Consider the following 24,937-nt stretch of genomic DNA (forward strand, 5'->3'; position numbering starts at 1 on the left):
GCTCAGGTTATTTCACTACCAGGAATGCCTCTCTTCCACCTCTCTCTGTCTACTGAAATCTTCCCCATCCTTAAAGACCTGGAATTAGTGTATCATTCTGTAAATTTTTCACTGCTCACCCCATTTAACATTTCTCCTTCCTCCCTCTTCCACGTTCCTTTTTTAAAATTTAAATAAACAATTATATCCCCTCTCTTTCCTAAGAGTTTAAAGGTGGCTCAGATAACAATAAAATAAGGAGTATCCCAGTATACTTCCTAGCTGTCACCAAGTTGCTCAAACTTTCTGTGCCCCATTCTCCTCACCTGAAAGATGGAAAAAGTCATAGTGACCAGCCTGAAGGACTATTGTGGAGGTTAATGAAAGAATGTGTGCAAAGTTTATACAGCAGCTGGCAGAAAATAAGGACTTCAAGTTCATCATCTTCGCCATCATCCTATTATCATTACTATCGAGGACAAAATGACAAGGGTTAAGTAATCAAGAATGGTATGGGGAGAGGAGACTTATATACCAGAAAAGCTAAGCTAAGGAAAAGTATTCAGTGGAGGGCAGCATGTGCCTTTGAGACTCTAGGCAGCTGGGGCAAAAAGTGGGAATATACCAGTTAGTTTCCGTAACTCATAGCATCTAAGAAGAGAAAGCAGAAGAGGTCATCAGGAGAGATAAATCCTTCCTTAGCTCTGAGGACCCAATGGTAGGGGTCTTTATAGGTGGGTAATAGAAGGGAAGAGTCAGTTTATAACCAGCTCTTGTGTTGACCGTTGGCCAGAGGGGAGGAAACAAAGTCCCAGTGGGATGTGTCAACGCCACTCTGGCATAGGGTTTCTGATGGGGTGGTCATCTGGCGTGTATTGTACACTGCCGGTGGCGACAGTCTTTCTTCCCCCACCTGACCACGGCTTCTTAAGGGCAAGGGCTATGTCTTACTCACCATTGTCTCCCCAGCGCCCAGCCGAGTTCCTGGCACTCAGTGGCAATGCAGTGTGTATGAATGAATGAGTAAGTGAATGATGGATGAACCATAAAAATGCCACTGCAAGGAGAGTGAGGCCCAGAGGTTGCCAGGATCCAAACCAGACGTCACAATCATCAGAGGAAGCATCAAGTGACGTAGGGACGGGATATCAGGAAGCCAAGACATTGCAAGGTCTTTTCCTCCTTCTGCCTTAAGCTTAAGAAGGCAACTAACATTTTCTTGAGCACCTAATATGTGCCAGGCTCTGTATTTCAATTTTCTGTTTATCACATTGTCTTAGCAACCCTTCCCAGTTGATGGTCAATATTATTCCCATTTTACAGATGAGGAAGCTGGGGCTCAGAGAAGTTAGGCAACTTGCCCAGAGTCATCCAGCTTGGAGGGGGCAGAACAAGGATAGGGACCTGGTGAAGCTTTAAGACCAGAGCTCTTTCCCTACCCCAGGAGCCATTCAGAATAGCCCTTCCTCCTTTTACTTAATACCGGGAGCCATGAGCAGTGAAGGGAAGATGAATCATGATTAACATCCTACGTCCCATGTCCCCCTTTTTAATTTAATTTTATGGTTTTGGGAGCCGTGTCACAGGTTGTAGGAGCCTGCAGAGATGGGCCACCAGTGGTTTGGTTTAATCCCCTTTTTAATATCTTTGTTGCAATGTTCTTTCCAATTCAGCTCCCAAGTCACATTTAAAAAATACCTCTTCCTTAGGGTAAGCCTCCTCTTATTAAACAGATTCAAATGAAAAGTTTTCAAGATAATTTGAACAATAAAAATCACTCTGTAGCTCCCAACCGAAGCTCCTTTATTGCTGTATTTATTCCTCAGTATTTCTTGTCTCATTCCCCAGCTCACTGAATCCTTCATCCCCCCAGACCTTCCAGTCCGAGGCTCAACCCCTGCCTGCCTCTGTGTACTCCTTTCTCTCCCCTCCAGACAGATGGAGGGTCAGGGAGGGGGCAGAGTGGGAGGTCTCACTTCCACCTGCCAATCTGTCTTAGAAGACTGTCTCCGCTGCCCTGAGGGACAGGCGGGGGTGGGGAGGGGAGCTGAAGTGTCTGAAGGGAAATTCACAGCTGGATGTGTGTCCTCAAGTGCATCATTTGTACCAGAACTGCAGGCCTTGGGGCAGAGGGTGGAGGAGGGATCCTGGCTCAGAATGCAGATGTCTGGGCCCCATTTTTGACCAACCGAACTGCCATTTCCCCAGGAGTGCCCAGGGAATCGGCATTTGAAACAAGCACCACCGGGGATTCCTGTGCATATTTGTAGGAAGTTCTCTGATACTTTGGGGGTCAAAGATGATGGAACCTTAGGCTTCAAAGGGATACCGCTTTGAGAAAGAGGTGTTCCAAAAAAAGCATGAAGGAAGGAGATCGACCGTTTTTGTGCTCTAAGAGGATGCCAGGGACATTGTAAAAATGGACTCTACTCTGTGTGAAGGCCTTTGCTAAGAAATGAGATGAACTTCTAGCCCAGGCGTGGCATTCGGGCAGCTGAGGGATTTCAGTGTCCTCTCCCTTAACCCCGGGTGATGTCAGCATCCCCACGGTGCAGGTGACCGCAGTTTCAGCCACTTCCCGGCTTCCCACCCCCAGCCGGCCAGGCCCTGGGCTGCGAAGGGTCAGCGGGCCTCTGGGCACCGCACATCTCTCCGTCAGAGCCGCTAACATTTGCATAGCGCCCGTTACAGTTTACCAAGTGCTTTCACATTCATCATCTCACTTAATCCTCACGCAGCCTGGAAAGCGGAGGAGGGAGGGGGTGGGAATCAGAGTTTTCTGAAGGCCCGCTGCCCACCACACCCCCACCAGAGAAGGGCCAGCAGGTGGAACTCAGTGGCTTTCCAGGTACCTTTGGGACACAGGTGCACAGTCGCCTGGGATGGCGACTGAACCTGCAGTTTCTCTCAAATGCCCCTCCCCCCTCCCCCCCCAGACTGAAAACAGTTGGCCCAGTCCCCTCAGGCTGTGAGGTAGGGGAAGCCGCCCTCCTTCCCCCTTTCTTTCTTCCCGCTGGGTTTCTACAAAGCTATGGCGGCGGTGTGTGCCTGGGTCTATGTGCACGGTTGTGAGGTGGGCATGGCTGTGGTGTGTTTGCGTGTGTGGGTGTGTGCACGTCTGTGGTATGTGTGTGGGCATGGTTGTAGCATGTGTGTGTGTGTGCACACAGGTGTGTGTGGTTGTAGCACAGCTGTGTGCCTGGGTGTGTGTATGTGCATTGGTGTGTGTGTGTACATGGCTGTGCTTTATGTGTGTATGTGTGTGTATGTGTGCACAGCTGTGGTATGGGTGTGTGTGTGCACATATGGATTGGGATATGTGCACGTGCATGTACGTGACTGCTGTGTGTGCGCACATATGTTGGTGTGTATGTGTGTGCATGGTATGGTGTGTATACCCAGGGCAGTTCAGTGAATCCTAGCTCTGGAGGAGAGGAAAGATGAAGACACCAGGTAGCTTTGACAGAGGTGGCTGTGTCCCTTCCCTCCACGTTGGGCAGGGACCATCCTGGGTGCTGTGACATAAGCTCCAGGGGCATTGAAGATGGGTCCCTGTTCCCCAAGCAGACAGGAAGACCCAGAAATGTCCACCAGCCTTGGTCAAGTGAGGATGGGGGCCAATCGGGGGACGATGACTTTAGCTTCTTCATTTAAAAACTGTAATAACTGTATCTCTCTGTGCCCGTTAGCGTTTGATAAACAATAGTCCCTTGGTATCTACAGGGGATTGATTTCAGAATGTCCATGGATATCAAAATCTGCGGATGCTCAAGTCCCTTACATAAAATGGCGTCGTATTTGCATGTAACCTACACACATCCTCCCGTATGCTTTAACTCATCTCCTGATTACTTATAATACCTCATACAATGTAAATGCTATGTAAAGAGTTGTACAGCACAATGTAAATGCTATGTAAGTAGTTACCAGTGTGCATCAAATTCAAGTTTTGCTTTCTGGAACTTATTGGAATTTTTTTCCCAGTATTTTCCATCCACAGTCGGTTGAAGCCACCAGTGTTGAAGCTTTGAATACGAAGGGCCGACAGTGTAACAAACCACATCAAAGTTTAGCAGCTCAGCACCACAGCTTCCTACTTAGCTCCCATTTCCGTAGTTGAGCAGTCTGGGCTGGGTTCCGCTGGGTGGTTCTTCTGGGAGAGGCTCGGGTGGGCTTGGCGGAACGTGCCTCGTGCCCACCCACACATCTGCAGTGTCTGTCGTCACCCAGGTCTGGCTAGTCAGCTGAGGACCTTGAGGTTTTTCTCCACGGGATGTGTTATCCTCCAGCAGACTTTCCTGGGTTCGTCTATGTGGAGGTTGCTGAGTCCCAAGAGAAACAAGAGGTTAAGCCCTAATGCCCAAGCACTTTCCAAATCTCTGCTTTGTTACTGAACCAAGGTGCGTGGGAACTACCATAGGGTCAAAACTGTAATTGGTCCTCACACCACCCCACTGGGGCTGTTGTGGGAATTAAAATGAGAGTTTTGCATGGGGACCATTTTGCACAGTGCCTAGCTGGTTAGGTCATTCTCCGTAGATGCTCATCCTTCTGATTTTGTGAACTAGAACCTGGGTTTAGACATATTAGACAGCTTGCTTGAGGGTTGGCCTCCATCAAGCAGTGGGAATCCAGTTTCTGCCTCCTTGCAGGCGCTGAGCTTTTTAGCCGCTCTGCTCTGCTGCCCCACCCACGCAGACACGTGAAGTCGGCCTCACCCCCAGCCAGGAGGTCAGTCTCCCGATGGAGCCAGAGCCCTTCCCTTGCTTCGGTCTTCAACCACCCATGTTGCCTGGGCACCGGGCCTGGGTACCGTGTTTGTCATCAATCTGAAATGCCATAGTGGGAAGAAAATAGTTGTTTTGGTGTCCTCTTCCAGCACTAACAATTTTCTGCTTGCATTTTTCTGTTGTTTGGCTCAGATGAATAGCAGTTTTCATCTTTGCTCTGTGTTATCATGAACACAGAACTGCTGTCGGGGAGCTAACAGCATGCTTGCTTAGTCATTATTCTGGGAAGGGGTGCCAGCTAGTCAATAGCCTTTATTTTTATACGACTCTATACACTGCAAATGCAGAAATGATGTGTGGTGCCCGTGTACAGAGTCGTCATCAGACACCCATCGTTTCTGGAGGTGGGCAAAGCAGAGGTAGTGGCAGCAGCTGGAGCCCCAGCACCAATTCTGACTAGCTTCCTTTGTCAGCGCCCGGGAGTTGGGTTAACGGCCCTGAATGATTCACTGTGATAGAGTCTGTGGCAGATTTTACGCCTTTTACCAACTCAAAGCAGAAAGCAAATAGCACGGGAGAGGTGCCAGCATCGGCAAAACTTCTTAAGAAGAGAGGAAAAAAGATAGATACCAGGAAATGCAGGCGGGCAGGCTCGATGTGGAACCCAGCAAAGTTGTTGGGAGAGGGAAAAATCTGTGAGCCCCAAAGTGGTCGCTAAGAGTTGGGCGGGGTCTGTGTGGGTTCTGCTGTGGGACTGACTTACAGGGGTTGAGAGTTCTTAGGACCTTGCCAAGAAGGCTGGTCAGTGTCATCCGGTCAGCTCACAGGGGTGCCAGGCCCAAGGTGGGAGGGACATGAGATGGAAGGCCAGAAATAGAATCAAATCCAGGCAGGTTGCAACCATTGAAGGAGTTGGGCAGTCTTTGGCCACACAACTCTTGATTTCAAGAGTTTCAAGAAATGGACAAGGGTAAAGACAAGTTCGTGGGCCAGTTTATTCATTTATTCAACAAATCCTTACTGAGCTGGAGGTATGTGCCCAACACTGCTCGAGGTCCTGAGGCCTCCATGGTGAACAAGATACAGTCCCTGCCCTCAGGGAGGATGAGTTGTTGTAGGGAGTAAAGACATAAAAAGGTACTATATGATGGTGGTAAACACTAGGAAGAAAATAAACAGATTGATGGAGCATAGAGTGCCTAGTAGGAGTCAGTCAAGGGATGACCTAGCATCCAAAGGAAGTGCAAAGGCCCTGGGGTTGGAATGAACTTGACATGCCAAGGCATATTTATAAGACCAGAGTGGCCGGAAGAAGAGGAGTCAAAGCAGGAGGGGGTAACAGGGCCACTTTGTGGGGTGCCCTGCGGGGTCAGAAAGGAGTTTGGATTTTTAGTCTATGTGTAGTGAGAATTCACATAAGGGTTTAAGTGGGGCAATGGTTTGATGTAAGTTCTAAGAATGTCTTAGCTCTGCAGGCATGCAGTTTTCTAGAACAGAAAAGAGCAAACGAATCTTGTTTTCTTGGGGGTGGAGAGGGCAGTTAGGGGAGACCCTTGCTCAGAGACTTGTAATTGTGTGCTGAATCTTGATTGCAGCAAGGTATTTGATAAAGGCTGTCTTGGAGAAGTGGAGATGGGATGATAGTAACTGGATTGATTTATTCCCCCAAAGTGTTGATCCAGGATTACTGTCAGAATGGGGGGAGGGGAGGGTTTCCAGCAAGGTGCCTAAGGCTCAGCCCTGGATCCCCTCCCCTTCAACATTTCTATCCATAAATTGGTGGGGGACCCAGAAGGCGTGCTCATGAGACATGCAGCTGACACAGAGCTGTCAGGGACAACTAATGCCATGGATGACAGGCTCAGGATTCACCGTGATGGTCCTCCACAAGCTGGAGTGACGGGATGATCCTAGCAATGTCCCTGATTGCATTCAGATTGGGGAACAAAGCCCAGCCACGGAACAGGGGCCGGTGGACCTCACTGGAGAACCATCCCTGGAAAAGAAGCCAGGTTGGGGTAGGAGGAGGTCAGGAAGTCAGCAGGACCTGGCAGCATCCTCACACCAGTCTCTTCACTTTCTCAGCGACAAGGTCCTTTGCCTCTTTCAGGCTCACTTTTCCCATCTGTAAAGTGAGAATGATATTGTCTGTTGCCCAGGGACGTGGAGAGGATTAAATGCAAGCATATATATGGATGCCTAGCTTCCAGTCTGGCCTGTAGTGGATTCATGGCAGATGCAAAGGAAATAGGAGTTTGTAGAGGCTGTCTCGGGGAGGGCCGGGTGCTCCGGGCCAGCCTTTCAGGGACACGTGGGGGACCCACAGCCAGGATGGGCCCCTCTGTTCTTAGCACTGCCCTGCCCCTTCTGGGAATGCCAGCTTCCTAAGAGGCCCATTGACCCCCATGATGTGTCTGGAGGAGAATGACCGGGGAATATGAACAGGGGTTCACACTCAGCCCCTGCTGGGTCCTCTCTGCCAGCCTGGCTCCCGGGTGGGGGAAGAGTAGGAGTATCCTCTCAGGTGCAGAGAAGGGACTGCCTGTGGGATGGCTTTTGGTACAGGGACCTCGGGCCCTGTGGGTCTTTTAGAAGCTGCTTTGACTTCTCCTTGGAGCTGATACTTTAAAGGATTCAGTGGTGAGACTTTTGTGTGTACGTCTATTATAGAACATTTTTATTTTAGAAAAAAACAACAACGAGAAACCAAACACAGACAAAAATAGAACAACTAGTATGTGATGAACCCATGTACCCCTCACCCAGCCTTAGCCATGATCAACATAGGGCCAATCTTATTTTATCTATTCCCCCCCGCCCCCATCTTTTCCCTCCCCTTGCTAGATTAAGTTTAAAGCCAATCCCAGACATAATGTTACCTGTAAATACTTTAGTATGTATCTATAAGAGATAAGGACCCTTTTTGTTGTTGTTTAAATATAACCACAATACCATTATCCCAATTTTTAAAAATTAACCTAGTTGAGGAATTCCCTGGCTGTCAGCGGTTAGGACTGTGCGCTTTCACTGCCGAGCACCTGGGTTCGATCCCTGGTCAGGGAACTAAGATCCCGCAAGCCTGGCGCAGCATGGCCAAAAACAAAAAACAAAAAAATAACATAATTGTGGTGAGTCTTTCCAATTCAGAAGATCTGTTGGTACATAACTTGCTTTGCAAGTTTTGGGGCAGGCACAGGAGAGACAAAAAATGGTCCCTCAAGTATCTGGTTTCTGTGACTCGAGACTCCCCTGTTCCCTTTGAGGGTGATGATGAAGAGGGAGACAGGGGATCAATAACTCGGGGCCATGGATTGGCAGTCTCTTTATTCCAGGTGTTCCCAGGGACACGGCAGGAGAGGGGGGCCAATTTAGAGACCGAGTCTAGAGTGAGAAGGAGGAAAGGATAGGAATAGGAGAGAGGCCAGGGAAAGAGGGGGAGGACAGAGTAGACCGCCTTGCCTCATACACGGCTTTGATGGCCTCCGGGATCTTCCAGGGCCAGCCTGCTCCCACTCTGCCGCTCACAGCCACCGTGTACCCAGGGCTTCCTTGGTGCGTGTCCATGCTGAGCCCGCACAGGGGTTACTGCACCAAGCTCTCATCCCACCCAGCGTCTGGGCACTTGTAGTGTCATACCCATGTCACAGGTGTCATACCCTCATCACAGGGGAGTCCCTGAGTTTCCAGGATTTGACGTGAAATATGCAGAGGTGCCCGATGCCCGATTCTGACCTCGGTCTGTTTGGCTGGAGTCTGCTTTTCCTGGCAACTCTCTCAGCTGCCAGGCCTAGGGAGACCACATGGGGGGCTGGTGGTCAGGAGGCATTGGTTGCCTCGGTTGTTAGAATAGTGACAAACTCCCAAGTTTTAAACTCTTCCGTGTGCTTCCCAAGTGCCCTGGCTACCCAAAACCTTTTCCAGGACCCTCTGGGCTTCATCAGGACCCAGCAACTAAGGGGTTAATATCCAGCACAGTAGGCAGTGGCTGGTCGTCAGATGTGGAGACTGTCCCCGGTTCTATGTGTGATAACTGAGTCATTTTGTGCCTGCACTGCACGTGTGTGTGTGCGTGTGTGTGTCCACGTGCGTGTGCCCATACACAGAGCAGTACCAGGAAGGACCGTCCCTGCTGGGCGCATTCCCTACTCATTATTTTCGGGGCTGACTCCACCCACAGAATGGGTTGTCAGAGCAGGAATGTGCGCAGGGCCTCCCCAAAGCGCCACTCACAGGGAGCTTTAGTTTTTCCCTCTGCCTCTTTTTTGCCATTTTCACCACCTTCTACCAGCGGTAGAGCATTGAGCACTTTCCAGAATGCTCTGTGTAGGCCACCTTATCCACTCTTCATGGGAACCCATCCAGGAGGGATAGCAGATGGTTCTAAGCTGGGTGACCATGGTCCTCCTGGGAGTGCCAGGGAGGAAGTTTCCCCCTTGCCAAGGAGGCTGGCGTGGCAGGCTGGGCCACAGGCCAAGCCAGCAGGATTGCTACCCTCTCCCATACCTGGAGAGAGCCAGCAACCAGGAGCCTAGAGTCCACGGGACCATCAGGCCCCATCAGGCTGGTGCTGGCCGTCAAGGGTCCAGGCTGGAGCTCCCGGGGTCTGAGGTCCAGGTAGAGGCCTGTGTTTAGATACAGGGAGATGCTTGTGAATCTGTTCAGGGATCAAGAAATTGTCAGTGCTCCCAGGAAGTGGGCCCCAGTCTGTGGTCTGGTCAGAGGGCCATGCCAGCCAAGGTGGACACGGGCATCCACAGAGCCACTGTGCAGATTTCAGGACCAGAGGCCCAGCCAGGCTGGCAGAAGTGTCGACATACTAGCTGACACTTGTATTGCCCTTACTGTGCCAGACATGGTCTGAAGTGTCTCTATGATATTCCTGTTCACCAAGAGAGGAGACCAAGGTGCTGAGCAAGGGGCCCAGGATCACATAGCTGGGAAGTGACAGAGCCGGGCTGTGAGGCCCTGAGGCCCCCTGCTCTCACTCAACCATCCTACGGTGCATCTGGGGGCTTCCTAAGACTCAGCCCCAGCACTCTGGACGCCACGCTCAGAGCTGTCGGCTCAGTGCTGTCCCCTTTGCTGCTGGTCTTTTATTGCTTCCGGTCCTGAGCATGACTGAACAGGGAGAGATGGACAGGAATTAAGGCTCAGCTCACTCAGCAAGATGTAGTATTGGGAGAGGACCCAGGCATCCCGATTCCCAGAACCAAGCTCTCGGTACCATGCCCACTGGTGTGGTGTAGAAACCCCCTGGAGTCCACTGATGGTCCATTTTCTCTCTTAAAAAGCAATAGGCTTCTCACACCTGGAGACGTGTTTCCTCCATCCCCTTTCCTTGGGGCCTGTGCCCTGCTTCACAGCCACCCTCAGGGAGCTGGCACTAAAACCATCTGTCTTTCTGATCTGTTTGCAGGCCTCTGGAACTCACCAGTGGCAGAGATGAGATCTCCTTGCTGGTGGAACAGGAGTTCTTGAGCCTCACCAAAGAGCACCTCATCCCAGTCACAGAGAGCTCCGGGGAGCTGAAGGCACCCGGCAGCTCCCTCGAGGGGCCCAGGCAGCCGGCTCCCTGCCTTCTTGTGCCTTCGCTGGTGGCGGGCAGCAGTGAACGCCCAGGAGCCTCCATCACTGCCGGTTACAAGCTCCTGGAGCCAAAGGTGGCAGTGCCCATTATCAGCAGCCGGCAGGACTGCAGTTCCACCATGTCTACGGTCACGGGCACCCTGCGTACTGCCAAGGTCAAGAGTGCCAAGGGGACAGAGGACAGGGGCAACAGCCTGGGGACCTCCAACTCGGAGATCGGCAAGCTCCTGGCTCAGTTCCCACTGAAGTCCCCGGAAACGTCCAAGGCCCCCGACAACAAGACGGTGTTGGAGGAGAGCACGGCCATCAAGGACTTCCTGCAGAGCAGCATGTTCAGTGGCCCTGGACCCGGGGAGCCCGCGGAGCTGGGCCCATTCCTGCTGCCAACTCCCCCGCCTCCTCCAGCGCCTCCCGACAAGCTCGAAAAGCCCCCCAGACCCCCTGCTCAGAGGAAGCAGCTGCCAGTGTTTGCCAAGATCTGCTCCAAGCCCGAGGCTGACCCTGCCATGGAGGGGCACAAATTGATGGGTGAGTGGGGCTGGGGGCAGGGCTAGGGAATGGGCCCGCAGGGGAAAAAACAACTTACCGGGCTGCGTCAGGCACATGCAACGTCTTTGCGCAAAGTAGGACGACGTGGCCTCGCTGGTGAGCACAGTCCCCCGGTACAGGCTGTTTTCAGTCCCCACAGGCCTCCTCTGCTGGATGTCCGTATACAGGGCACAGCTCTTGTAAGCAGATACAGTGGCTCTGAATCCAGTGTGGTTTGGGAAGAGGGAGAGGCCCATTGGGTAACTGACTGGGTTTTTTAATCCACAGGCACCCAGAGTACACTGAAGGAAACATTTATCCTCGCTGGGTCCAGGGTGAAAGTGCAGTGTGAGGACTTTAAGCTGGAGAGGAGGGAAATTTGATTGGCTTCTCGTGGAGGCTCCTGTTCCAACCATGAGGCTTGGTCCCCTCTCTGTGGGGCAGGAGGGTGAATGTGTAAACTCTCCGGGTGCAGTGCAGACTGCTGGCTGGCCCTTTAGAAAAGTGCATTCCCACTCCTGAATTGAGGAGTTCGCAGCCTCCGCAGGAAATCCAGCCGCCTCCCAAGTTTCCCCCACCCCACTCCCAGGATTCTGCCTTTTGTGCCTGTTCCGATCCAGCCACTCAGACTGGACGGTTCCAAGAAGGCAGACTGATGGCAGGGGCCTTTGCCTGCTGTCAACAGTCACCAGGAGAAAACCAAAAGAAAAATTCCCCCCAAGCTGTGAGCATGGAAGGGTAATGGAGAGATGCCTGTGTTGGGAGGGCCCAGATCCATCTTCCTAAGAAAACGGGAACACGGTCACCCTAAAGAACATTCTGTGCTCTGGAGCATTGGAGGAAGGCCAAGAACTCTGAGCTGTGGACAGCACGCTGGACTCTGGGTCTTGGGCAGGCCTCTAGAAGCCCGAGGACTCTGGGGATGATGGGCTGTACATGCGAGAGGATGGAGGCCTACCTGGGGGAGGGGACATTCCTTCCACCTTCTTCTGCGGGAGAGAGGCGTGGATGTCTCTCTGTCGGACGAGTCTGCTGGGCTGGAGGCCGTCCTGTCCCCTCCACCCTCCCACCATTTGTGTGTGTATGTGTGTACAAGTGTGTGGGCAAAGGTGTGCCAAGGGGAGCTTTGCAGGTGTGAGCATATTTGTTAGAGAAAATGCAGGGTGGGTGCATCTGATTGTGACCGTGTGTATGTGTTTGTGCGTGTCCATTCCCTGTGTGTAATTGTGTGCACGTGTGAGTGAGCCAAAGGAACGACAGGCAGGAATGTGTGTGGGTCTGTGTACACAGACGTTGGAAGAGGGAGCTTTGGAGATGAGTGAGGGGCATGTTTCAGGCAGCTGGGTATGTATGTGTGTGATGGCGGGTGTGGGGCCTCTGGGGAGGGGACTGGGGGCTACACTCACAACCAGACAAACTCTTGGAAGAGACTCTAGGGACGTGTTTTGATAAAAATGGCATTTTCTCCTAAATTGACTCAGGCTAGAGCAGCTCGTTCCTTTGCTGGGATGGCACTAGGAGGTCAGGCCCTGTCCTGTCCAGACTCAGCCCCAAGGCCAGTGGGCTAATGGGGCCAAGAGTGGGTGGGATGACATCCACTCCCAACAGGTAGTACTGGGCACAGGTCCTCTGGTCCTGCCGCTACCAGAAAGATCCGAGGTGCCTGCTGTGTGTCCAGCGCCATTTCCCAGCCAAGCTCCATGGAGACCAGGACCTCCTGGCTGGGGAAGGTGTGACGATGTTGAGGACAAGGCCCTCTTCCCTGCTTCAACCAAGCAATGCCTTAAAAAATTTATATATGTATATAGATTATATATGTGCAGTTATATATACACACACACACACACACACATATATATATATATGTATTTTCCCCCCCATCATACTTAATTTTGTTGGAAGAAAGAGTTCCATTGCTCAAAAGGAAATACGGGTGAAAACCACTGCTGTAGAGGATCCCATGATGGTCCAGACAGTGTCCTAGCACTAGGGGGACACTCGGTCTGTTTGAAGAAAGATCTGAGCCTGGCGCTGACCACATCCGTTGCCTCACTGTGTCTCTCCGATGCTTCTGTGCCTTTGCCCACAGTCACCCACAGCCCCTGGTGTAAGGCCTTGCTGAAGACCCTCTTCCTTCTGGAAGCCCTCTGGTCCTCTCAGACAGAAGCTGTCTTAGCCACCTTCTTCTCTCACGGTGTCCCTCTGTCACCTCATGGTTCCCATCTGCCTTGTCCCAGAGCTATTTCTGGGTCTGTCTTTCTCTTCCTCCTCGTTTTGAGCTCCTGCAGGGCCAAGTCTGGCTCTGACTCACCGCAGTGTCCCCAGGACTCAGGTCAGAGGCTGGCGCTGACGAGAGTGCTAAATTGCCATGATGATTTAGCAAGAGGAGAGTCCGTGATGAGGGACCAGACGTGTGTTCTGTAGGAGTATGTGTCCCCCCACTAAGCCAGGTGCTCCCTGAAGGCAGGAACTGTGTCCAAGTCAGCTTTGTATCTGGGACCTTTGTATTCCAACCTATGGAGGGTTGGAAGGAAGGGAGGGAAAAAAGAGGGAGAAAGGAAAGAAAAACAGTAGAAATGAAGGAAAGGAAGGAAGAGGGGAGGGAGTCAGGGAAGGAGGGAGGAAGGAAGGAAAGAAAGAAAAGATAAGAAAAGAGAGGTAACTGGAAGGAAGGAGGTTTGAAAGGAAGGAAGGAAGAAAGGAATTATGGAAGGAAGGAAGAATGGGTAGATGGAAGGGAGGATGAGTGGGTAGATGGAAGGCAAGAAGATAAGAATGGATGAATGCATGCATGTGTGTGTGGGATGGGGAGACCATAATGGGCATTGGTCAGTGAAGCCTTCAGGGATTGAACTTGGGTTGAACTTGGCTGGGAGATAGAGCCCAGAGTGGTTGGGGCCTCAGATGTGCTCTGGAGGACCCATCACTTAGTCCACAAGACAGTGCTCCCCGCATCCAGCACTTGGCCTTCCAGAGTCATTGACTCAGTTTCCCTTCTGCTGTAGAACGGAACCCTGGCGCCAAGGAGCTGACCAAGGGTCAAGAGAGCCTCTTTCTCAGTCAGTGGTCCCAGAGACGGAAGGACACCTGTGGTAAGGAGGGTGGCAGTGACCCCATGGGCTCTACGTCCATGGTCCTGCCAGCCAAGAAGCCTGCCTGGCCGGCCAAGAAGAACCTGCTCTGTGAGTTCCTTGGGGCCACCAAGAACCCAAGCAGGCATCTGAAGCTTCGCAGCAAGGTGGAGGTGGACGGGCTGGAGCTGAAACGTAAGATACCCTGCCCAGAGGAAATCTGTAGAGGAAGGGATTTCAGAAACCCTCAGATGTCCCTGGAGTGGCTCTGCCATCAAAGGGCTGTCTCATCCATGGGCAAGTTACTGTCTTTCCCTAGTCCCATAAAATGAGGGAAATGACTTCCTGTGTCCCCTACAGGGAATACTATTGCTAGAGAAATGCAGTTGACTTTCAGGGGTCACATGGGCATTATCGGTGGTCCGTTTGAATATAGCCTTGACTCAGCATGTCTTATATCCCCTCAAGTGGCCCAAACCAAAGAAAAGTCCGTTCTTTGAGATTATTTCTCCATTGAGATTATTCATGTGCCGGCTTTCTCTCCCTTGTGCTTCTCCAACTGTTTTAGTGTAACTGCCTTTCCCCCCGAAAATGTGCCAATAAGGGGAAACTGACACCCCAGCTCAGACTGTATAAGCCCACAGAGCATATTGTACAAGGAAAGAATCCAGGATCCATATCCTAAAACAACTCAATCACATCTCATTCATTCAGACTAATTTTGGGTCCCATCATACTGAATTATGTAATATTTTAAAGTATTTTTAAAAAAATGATTCCAACATACATACAACAACCTGCACCAGGTCCTCACTGTTGCCAAGTACATGTCCTCAAGGGGTTGCTTTAATAATTTGATAAGAATGCCTTCCAATGGCATAGCAATTGTTTATACCAAACCGGATTTTTCTAAAGCACTTGAAAGAATATAGTTTTGTAAGTCGGTGAGATACAGCCCCAGCAATCTGGTTTGTTGCGTCGTCTTGCTAAACTGCCTCTTTACTAGTGAATGACGGAGAGATGCTCCCTGCCAGACCATGCTGGGATTTTCACCCCTTCCGAATTGGCAAGGTGTGAACTAACGATGTTTTCCTAGAGTTGGAAATTCATCCAAAAGTTGAAGAACCCTCTGGGAGCTTTTAAAAGACCTAACCTCTGAGAACATTAACCCCCTCAGGCAGTCATGGGGCGGAGGGCGTCCTGGCCCCTCCCTTCCTCAATCACAGAAATGCTCTACGTCTCCTGTGACTTACAGTTAACCCGCCTGTGACGGGGGCCGACAAGAACAACCTCGAGTACACAGGGAATGTGTTCACCCCATGCTTTGCCACCACCTTGACCTCAGCGACCCTGAACCAGCCGCTCTGGCTCAACCTGAACTATCCACTTCTGCCCGTGTTCACGAATCCCTCCACCTTCCCCCAGTACCAGGTGAGTGAGCGGATCCTGGGCCTGGCTCTCCGGTGGCCGTCCACGGAGGAGCCTTGGTTCAGGAAGCCTAATTCACAAAGAGCCATAGACTCGTTAGTTAATTTTTTCGTCGGGGCCACATCAGACCGACCACCCGGTACACGTGTGCACACGTGCTCATGCATGTGCGTGTATATGTCTCATTTTCCTTTGTCTGAATTATAGTTCACTCTGTACCGTGTCTTCCAGAGCTTGGCTGAGTTTGGGCCTGTGAAGTACTTGGGCTCCCAGGAGAGGATGATAGCATAGTCCTTGTTTCCCACCACCTCCTTTACAGTTGGATGACGTGTCCTAGGTTACTTGGGACAGTCCCAGTTTAGGTCTTTAGTCCCAGCATAATTATTAACTGCACCCCCTTTCACTCTCAAGTGTTCTGATGCAGATGACAAATTATGTGGCCATTTTATTTCAACTACAACCCGGCTTCTACCGGCTAAGATGGCTTGGCACACATTCTTGGTCTTGGGCTCATAGCTAAGGGGCCAGACACAATGGGATGGAGAAACGCTTGCAGGGTGGGAAATTTTACTCACAGACTTTTTTATTCAGGGAAAGTGTAGTTTCTTTAGTTTGTCTATTTAACTTAATCTCCCTCAAGAGCTGCCACCCACTGGGTAGATAGAAGAAAAAATCAAATAAATGTTCACTCTGGTTTAAACCACAGTCTAAACCAAGAGCTTAAACAGTCCCTTTAGGTAGGCTCATCTCCTCCAGGAAAGGTGCTCAGTGTCTAAGATTTCTCAGTGTTCTGTCTCCTCCATGGCTCCTTTCCAGAATGGTGTGCAGGTGTATGAAAGGGCCAGGTTCCTGGGAACCTGCTACCCCAGCCTGGCCTGGCCAAGCCCGGAGAGGGCAGAGAGAAGGAAATCCACCTGAAAATCGACTCATCCTGTCTCTGTGCCCCTCCCCCTCCCCCTGATCCACCGGTCCCACGTGTCACCTCCTCCTTTACAACAGAGCGGCAAGCCTCACAGCTTAGACATCCTGCACAGAAGGTGGATCTTCTCTGTTCCACATAAAGCCCCTCTAAGCTGGCCCACCAGGCTTAGCCCGTGATTTAAACAGGATTTAAACAGGAACTAAAGTAAAGGAGTTTAGCATGGTCTCTCTTTTCTTCTGCCAAGTTTTGTTTTCAAGCCTTTTCTTGTTTGCTAAACAGAGCAAATGGCCACACTCTCCTCACACCCCACCACTGAGGTGAGACGTCATAAGGAATCATGACCCACGGGAAAATCCGAGCGCGTCCCTCCCACGTCTGTGATATGTTGTCCTGGCAGAGGTCTCGAGAGAAATGCCCTGTCCACGTCCTCATTGATTCACCAACTCTTTCACTGATGTTCCTCCACCCTTGCTCACTCACTGTGCAGTCATTTATCACCTAGTCCCTGATGCGCTCATTTGTATTTATTTATTTCCTCATTCATTTAAGTAATTAAAAAAAAACAACAACAAAAACCCTTGCTTCACGCTGAGTATAGGCCTTGACTCAGGTGAGGTGATTCCAAGATGACTAGGAAGCTCGGCGTCCAGTACGAGTCAGGGACAAATCCAAAGCCAGCATGGTGCGCCCCCCACCCCCGAGAGAGAAACAATTGCATAATCTTATTTGGTATAAACCGATTCACTCTCAAATGCACCCACAGGGCTCACCATGTAAAGCTAATTTGCAATGGTCTGTTTTGTAAAGAGGGGCTAGTTTCTCTCTGCTACGTGAACTTCTTCTGACTTGACTTTTGGAGTGGGTGAGATTTGGACATATTTTTCCAGCATGAAGTCCTTTGTCTTTAGAGATGCTGATGTGTGAATCACAGGGCCGACTCTGAGCTTCCTGGGCCTCTGGGCAGAAGGGCCCTGGCTGGTAGGGCCCCTGGGTCCTATGCAGCAGTTTAGACACTGAATAGGCCCAGGTGAAGTTGGCTGTACCCACGGACACTCCCAGGTGGTCACAAGGGACAGGGTAATTTACCTTCTCCCGGGTCCTCATGGTCTCGTAATGCCATCAGGCTTCAAGTCGGCTAATCAAGAGGCCTGATATGATAAAAAGAAAGCAGGTTTTAGAATCGTCAGACTTGGGTTTAAGGGAATTGCGTTGCTTCCAAGCTGTGTGGTCTTGGGCAAGTTACTCAAATGCTCTGAGCCCTGGTCTCCTCACCTATGAAATGGCCTCATAATAATTACAGCAGCAGCAGCAAACACTTGAGTCAGTTGTCAGGTTAATGGAGTCCATGCACGGGAAAGGGCTTTGTAAAATCTCAAGTATGATATAGATATTGGTTATGATTACTTTTCAGCCCTGATCTTCCTAGGAAACAGTGTCAGGGAGCTCAGCAGACCTTGAGAAGGCACAGAGGAGAAATGGGGAACAGTCTATCCTAGCCTCTTTTCCTGCTCGGAGTTAATAAAAATGAGGTCCCGAATCCAATTTACTCAGAGCTCCACTGTGGACGGACGCAGAGCCGTGGAAGACTCAGTCCCCAGCACGTGGGAGCTCCGGGGGCTCCTGGGCTGCGTGACACAAAGGAACTCTGCTCCCAATTAGGGAGGGAGGGCAGTAGGAAGAGGCCGTGGCCTCAAGCAAAGAGGAATGAATGTGTGTTTACCCTCGCTTGTGATTTTACAGAATTGCAATTTGAACAACTAGAAATCTCCTCCAGGTCATACAGTGTGCCTCACACTGATGAATACAGCATCATCTCCTGAAAATCCACCCCAGGACAGAGCGGGGACAGGCGGGTCATGGATCCTAGGGGTAGCCTCACCTAGGCGGGCGTGGGGAGGACGGCGCCCTGGGGGGGTGGCTGTGGAAAGCAGAGCTGAGCGCTGATGGGGAGGGAGTGAAGCAGAGGAGGGACACTTAGAATGTGGCCTTGGAGCCCACTGGGGGCTGGGAACAGGCAGGGCGGCTCCATCCGGCTGACACCTCTGTCCCAGTTCAGGCCACGCCTGGGGTCACAGGCTGGTCGTGGTGGTGAGTGGGGCTGCCTTGGCAGCAGGGCTTGGAGGAAAGGCGAGCAGGTGCACTGGTTTCAGGTGAAGGGGTTGGTGGATGTGGGAAAGGCCCAGCCACGGTTAAGTGCAGGTGCACAGGGGAGAGCAAGGAGGGCCCTGAAAGGACGTGCTCTCTCGGGGACGTGGGGGATGGGCGCTGAGAGAGCTGGGGGGCTTCCCTAGGACCCCACACCAGGGATTCAGAGCCTTTCAGGAGGAGCCCATGGGCTCTGAGGAAGTCGTCAAGGGCAGCCTCAGCCATCAACACTTAGACGATTGGCACAAGCCGAGCCCGGGATGGAGGCAGCATCTTGGGGCATGGAATCTTCTGGAAAGACATGCGGTCTGGGCGGGGGTTGGGGTTTTGAACTGCATCTTAGGGGGTTCTTAGGGGGTAACTCTGGATTGGCAGATAGAAGCAGCCTGGGACTGGAGGGGTCATGGGCTGACCCCATCCACAGTGGCAGTTCTGCTGTGTGTGTGTGTGTGTGTGTGTGTGTGTGTGTGCGCGCACATGGACACTTAAGGCCACCCCGGACAGAGCTGTGAATAAAGTTTCTACTTCCCGTCGGGCTGAGCTGCCAGGCAGCCTCTTCAAGTGGTGGGAGTAGCAGGGGCAGGGGGTGACAGTGAGAGGTGGTGGCAGAATCCTTACTACGTGCTGCACTGTTCTGAGCCCTTTAGATGGATTAACTCATTTACCTTCACGTCAGTCTTCATCATCCGGTACAGACACAGGTGTACGTGTGGGCAGATAGAGGCACAGAAGCAGAGACCAAAACTAATACACCTAGGTTCATAGCTGCACATTTGTACACAGAAGCACACAGCTGCAGACACAAATGGAAGCACACGTGCAGATGTGCTTAAATAAGCATGGAGGCAAGCTAGCACACACATGCACACAGACGTACACGGGTACTTCACGTCTTGGGGCAGGAATGGGCTTTGGGGAAAGGCACTTAGGAAAGGGGTATAGACAGCAACAAAGATAATCTGGCTACCTTCACAGGCTTTGCAGGCTTGAGCACACACAATTTTAGAGACAAGGGAAAAGGGGCTCCGAGAGGTGAAGTGACTTGCCCAAGGTCACACAGACACTAAGGGGCAGATCTGGAATTCAAGAGGCAGGCGGGTTCCTAAAGCTCTTGCCTTAAATATTCACCAAAAAGCCTGTGAATCCTGCTAACCAGGGGCTTCCTGTGTGGTGTGAGGCGTGCTGCTGGCTCGACCTGACTCCAGCTGGACTAGGCAGCTGGTGGGTCTGGCCAGTAGTGTGGTGGGACGGACTTGAACGTGTCTGGAGGTCCAGGCAAGGGAGCTGGAAGCTGAGTTGAGTGGCTGCTGTTCTCTGGCTGGGAGCCCACCGCCCCACAGCACTGAGCCTCCCCCTTCTCTCCCCAGGGCCTGTACCCACAGCAGGCAGCCAGGATGCCCTACCAGCAGACCCTGCAACCCCAGCTGGGGTGTTACTCCCGACAGGTGAGTAGCTGACCTCCTCGCCTCTGTCTCAGCTCCGCAAAGGCCTTCAGGTCAGAAGGATGTCTGTTCCCTTGTCTTTGTCTAGCTGGTCACCAGCCACACTTTCCGGCCCGTGCTTGACCCCAGAGTACAGACAGAAGCACCAGCATGCATGTGGACACAAACCAGTGTCCCCAGGTGATAATACTAGCTGGCACTTACAGAGCCCTTACTGTGTGCCAGGCCCTTCTCTAAGGGCCTTACCCGCATTAATTTAACCTTCAGAACGACCCTGTAATCTACCTTATAGATTAGAGATGAGGAAACTGAGAGAGATTAAATAATTTGTCCAAAGTTATCAAGTTAACACATAAGTTAGCTTTTACTGTGGCAACAAATGGCCTCAATGTCTCAGAGGCTTTCAGCAATAAAATATTTATTTTTTTACCCACGGGTCCACAGGCTGGCTGAGCAGTACTGGGATTGGGTTCAGGCCTGTTTCACGTGTCCCCCTTTTGGGCCTGTGCCGAAGATACAGTCACTTTTGCTCCTGCCATGCTGGATGGCGGAAGGGCTGAGCAGAAACACCCAATGTCTCTGAGGGGCTCCGCTCAGAGCTGGGACATGGTAATGTACACCTGCCTTCCACGGGCCAAAGCAAATGACATGGCCTGCCCAGCATCAGTGGGGCTGGGAGTCATATCCCTTCCATGTCAGTTTGTCAGTTAAAATACCAGACACCTAGCTAAATTTAAACTTCAGATAAATGGTGAATAATGTCTTAGCAGAGCTATATCCCAAATACTACATGGACCATACTTATACTAAAAAAAAGAAAAACTTGCTGTTTATCTGAAATTCAAATTTAACTGGGTGTTATATATTTTTGTTGGCTGAACCTGTACCCTCTACTCCCATGCATAGATCGGGGGTCAATATCTACTCGACAGTAGCACAATGGCAGATTGGGGGCCGCCTGGCTTCAGGGTCCATGTTCCCAATAACTGTGCCTTACTGCCTCTCGTATACAGACACACAGAAATACGGTATCAAAATAAAGCAGCAGAGACAAAAATACAAACACACACCCAGACACAAATAAAGGTGCAGTTATAGACGTGCATGCCAAGCTGCATGCGTGTGGGCCCACGCACACACACACACAAAACACAAAACAACACTTCCAGAGGTTTGGAGGATCTAGGGGCAGGGATGGGGGCGTGAGGAAAGGAGCTGAGGACCGGCCATATTCTCAGGCTGGCCTTGCAACCCCACAATCAGGTGGACAGATCAAACCCACACTCAAACCCGCGGACTCCTCCACCTCTCCTCCCTCCCCGGGGAGCCCTACCCTTTCTCTGCAAACTGCACCTCTGACCTCTGAAGGATGTTAGAATGTTCCAGAAGGTAGAGAAGGGCCCATAAGTGTAGGTTACTTTCTTACGTGGGCCAGGACTGCTCTTTCAGCAGTAGGAGTTTTTGCGTCCTGCGATGGAGTTGAGATGAGGCAGTCAGGCTCACAGAATCTCAGTCTCATCCCCTCCACCCCACGAGCAGTGATTCCATCCACCTAGCTCCAAAGTGAATGCTTTTAGACAAAGTTATGTAAGTGCATATATTTGAAACAGTAATATAAAAACCTGGTACACAATTTTTAAAATCTTAGAGGCAATCACTGTGATTAGTTTCTTAGGTATCCTTCCAGTGATATCAATTTATACAAGCATTTTTATACAGATGTGGCATTCTGGGCACACCGCTCTATCATTGCTTTTGTCAGCAAAGAGGATTTCTTGGAGATGGTTCCAGAGCCCTATACCCAGCTCTGTTTTATCAGTGACATGTAGTTAGGATACAGTTTTGCATAAAGCTTGCATAAGCTCTAGGAACCCTATCTTCTCTTTCATGTCAGTTTCCTCCCAGGTCCAAGACTGTCCCCTCACTGTGAAAACCAGGGTTTTTTTTTTTTTCTGCCACGCTGACCCTCTGGTGTCTGTCTTGGGAGGTGCCTTCCTGGGGTCTCTCTGTGAGCCCTTGGCACTTTCTGACCTTCAGCTCACCCTCTTGGGGATTTGGTGCCCATGTCCAGTGTCACCAGATCCTACCTGTCCACTGGGGGAAAGATGGGGAGGGCCAGGAGGGAGGGGCTCAGGCTTCCAGAGGGAGCAGGCATAGCGGTACAGTCCAGGGCCGTGGGCTCTGGGCTTGCCACGCTGGGGATTCCAACAAATCTCAGACGCTTGGAAACACTTACTGAGCAAGTTGCTCAACTTCTCTGAACCTGTTTCCTCATCTCTAGAATGGGGATCCTCATGGTCCTACCTCACAGGGCTGTTTGGACTTTAAATGAGAGAATCCACATGAAGGGCCTGGCACACCCTTGGTATCACTTAACAAGCGCTAACCTTTGTCATCTTTTTAAATTAGATAAGGGTGTGCAGGGTGAGAAAGGGCAGTCAGTACGCCCAACCCCTGAGCAGCTTGGACTACAGACTTGCTATTAAAGTGGAAATCCAGAAATTTCCCGAGTTTTGACCGAAACACACAGGAGGATGGATGTCAGCTCCACACAAGACATTTGGAGCTGTCAGTAGTGGAATACAGCGCTCGCGATGTAATGAGCTCCCTGTCATTTTAGATATTCAAGCAGACACTTAGCAGTCTCTTCTTTCCTCCCTCCTCCTCTCTGTCTCTCTTTCTTGCGCTTATCCATTTAACATATATTTATCGAGCAGCTACTGTGTGACAGGCACCGTCTCAGGGCCAAGGATAAATCAGTAAATAAAGACAGGTGGGCTTCCTGCCTCATCAGGGGCAACATAGTATGAGCCCTGCTTCTTGGTGGGGGTCTGATCCAGGTGGTCTCAAACCCAACGAGTTCCTACTTTTCTTAGGGTTTGAGCTCAATCGCAGTGCCCCCATTTGGCCTTTCTCCTCACTCACACCGCCCAGTACCATAACCACCAGCCACGTTTGGCTATTTACACTGAAATCAAACCTAAGTAAAATTTGAAATTCAGTCCCACTAGCCGCATTTCAAGCGCTCAATAGCCACACTTGTGTCTGGTGGCTACCGTATTGGGTGGTACAGACCCAGAAGATTTCCATCACCCGTCACAGGAATTTCCACTGGGCAGAGCTGTCTTGGACTTGGGGTCTGTTGAGATCCTGAGCTAGAAGCCAGGGATGTATACATCCCAACAACCTTTACTGAGATGGTAAAAGACTTAAAAATGAACCAGGGGCTTTTGAGATGGTTATTGGCTGAGGGTAAGGCAGGGGACAGAGAAGAGAATGGAAATAATATTCCTTTGCTATTTATTATGTGCCAGTCTCTCTACTTATTTCAGCGGACTCAGTCCCCATACAATGGAGATAGCATTTGCCCATTTTATGGATAAGGAAACTGAGACACAGATAAATTAAATAACTTACCAGTCTCACATATAGAAGCTGAGCCCTGTGCTTCTTCCCCGTCCAACACATTGCCTTCTGTGCACCCCACAGTGACTGAGGGGCACAGGGGCTGAGGGGTGGGGCCTCAGGTTAGGGTCAGGGCTGGGGGACTGTGATGTTCAGTGGCAGCGGGCTCTGCTGGACCTCTGTCCTCTCCTCCAGCCCCTGTCTCCTCTCTGCCATGCAGGTGATGCCGTACAACAACCCACAGCAGATGGGACAGCAGATTTTCCACTCTTCCTACAACCCCCTGCTGAGCTACATCCCCTTCGTCCAGTCCAACTATCCGTACCCTCAGAGGACACCTCAGAAGCTGGCCAGAAATCCCCGAGACCCTTCCCCCATGGCAGGAGATGGGCTGCAGTACCCCTTCCCCCAGGCGTATGGGTGAGTCCTCAGCCCACACTGGAAATTCACCTCATATCCCGAAAGCCGCTGGAGAGGAGAGGTGGGCGCGCTGGGCCTCACTGCTGCTCTCTTGGTACATATATTCCTTGGCTGTGGGGAGGGCAGACCCTGTGCCTTGTGGGTCCCGGGTGGAGCTGATGTGGAGGTGAGCCTGATCTGGGCCTGGGGGAGGGCCCTTCGGCAGGCCCAGTCGGGGCTGGGGTCCTCAGCTTGGTGCGGAAATACAGCCGCATGGCCAGTAGTGGAGGAGCGCACCACCCATAGCAGGTGACAGGTAGTGGAGCGGGATGCATATGCCTTTCCCCATCTGCCTGGTTTCCAGCAGGCCACGGCCAGGTAATCTTACGGCTCTTTCCCCCACTTACTGCCTCCTGAGCTCCTTGCCAGGCTAATCCCTCCAACAGCCCAGTGAGTTCGCAACCAGCCCTGCTGAAGGGCCTCTCACTGCCTATCAGGCTGCTTACGCTTTTCCCCCAAAATACCCCAAACAGCGGAGGAGAGGAGCTTAGCAGCCAACAGCCAACACAGACTCAACATTTTAGCTGACAGTTCCATGCAAACTTCTCATGCCGGTCAGTGAGGAGTTGGTGTTTGTTGTTTTAATGTAACATCGCGCAGCTGGCCATTCCCACCCACCAAACCTTCTCTGCTGATGCTCTGAAAGGCGGGTGGTGCCGGGTCAGTCCTGAGAATCCAGGTGTCCCAGGCACATCCCGGGGAACGTGTGCTCCAGCTTGAGAACCTCCCTTTACAGGATTAGGACCAAACTCCCCAACCTGACATAGATTCCCTTCCTCCCCATCACAGCCCCTCACTGTAGTGTCGGTCAGCCGGGTGTCCTGGACTCGGACCCTTTCAATCAGTATTTCCCATGAATGTCTTGATAGAGGGATAAATGCTGGAAAGAGGTTTCCAGAGTCAGGTCTGTTTGGGAAAAGAAAGGTAGAAACAAAGGTAAACAGATTTCTTAACTGTTGGAATTTGCAGATTATTTCATTTACTAGGGTTCATGGAGAACATTCAAGAAGCTGGTCGATAGTGTCATTTGAATATAAAACCATGACCCCTTATTTCTTTTTTTCTCTTTTTCTTTCCCTTCCTCCATCCCTCCCTCCCTCTCTTCTTTCCTTCCTTCCTTCCCTCCCTCCCTCCCTTCCTCCCTCCCTCCCTCCTTCCTCTCCTTTTTCCCCTTTTCTTGTAGAGCATATCATGATGTGTTCCTCCAACGCAGCCTGGAAAGAGCTGTGTCAGTTCACATAG

The 24,937-nt window shown here is 51.2% G+C and overlaps 1 protein-coding gene across 1 annotated transcript in view; it reads left to right on the top strand.

Moving 5' to 3' along the window:
- C1H1orf94 (chromosome 1 C1orf94 homolog) overlaps nucleotides 1-24,937 on the top strand; it is a 35,908-nt gene that overhangs the window by 6,876 nt on the left and 4,095 nt on the right. The window contains exons 2-6 of the mRNA XM_065895757.1: nucleotides 10,126-10,823; nucleotides 13,829-14,089; nucleotides 15,150-15,325; nucleotides 19,757-19,834; nucleotides 23,457-23,656. Coding sequence (XP_065751829.1) covers nucleotides 10,126-10,823; nucleotides 13,829-14,089; nucleotides 15,150-15,325; nucleotides 19,757-19,834; nucleotides 23,457-23,656 — 1,413 coding nt within the window. The remainder of the gene's footprint in view (nucleotides 1-10,125; nucleotides 10,824-13,828; nucleotides 14,090-15,149; nucleotides 15,326-19,756; nucleotides 19,835-23,456; nucleotides 23,657-24,937) is intronic.

Source organism: Phocoena phocoena, chromosome 1 (assembly GCF_963924675.1).
Source record: "Phocoena phocoena chromosome 1, mPhoPho1.1, whole genome shotgun sequence".
Taxonomy (NCBI): domain Eukaryota; kingdom Metazoa; phylum Chordata; class Mammalia; order Artiodactyla; family Phocoenidae; genus Phocoena; species Phocoena phocoena.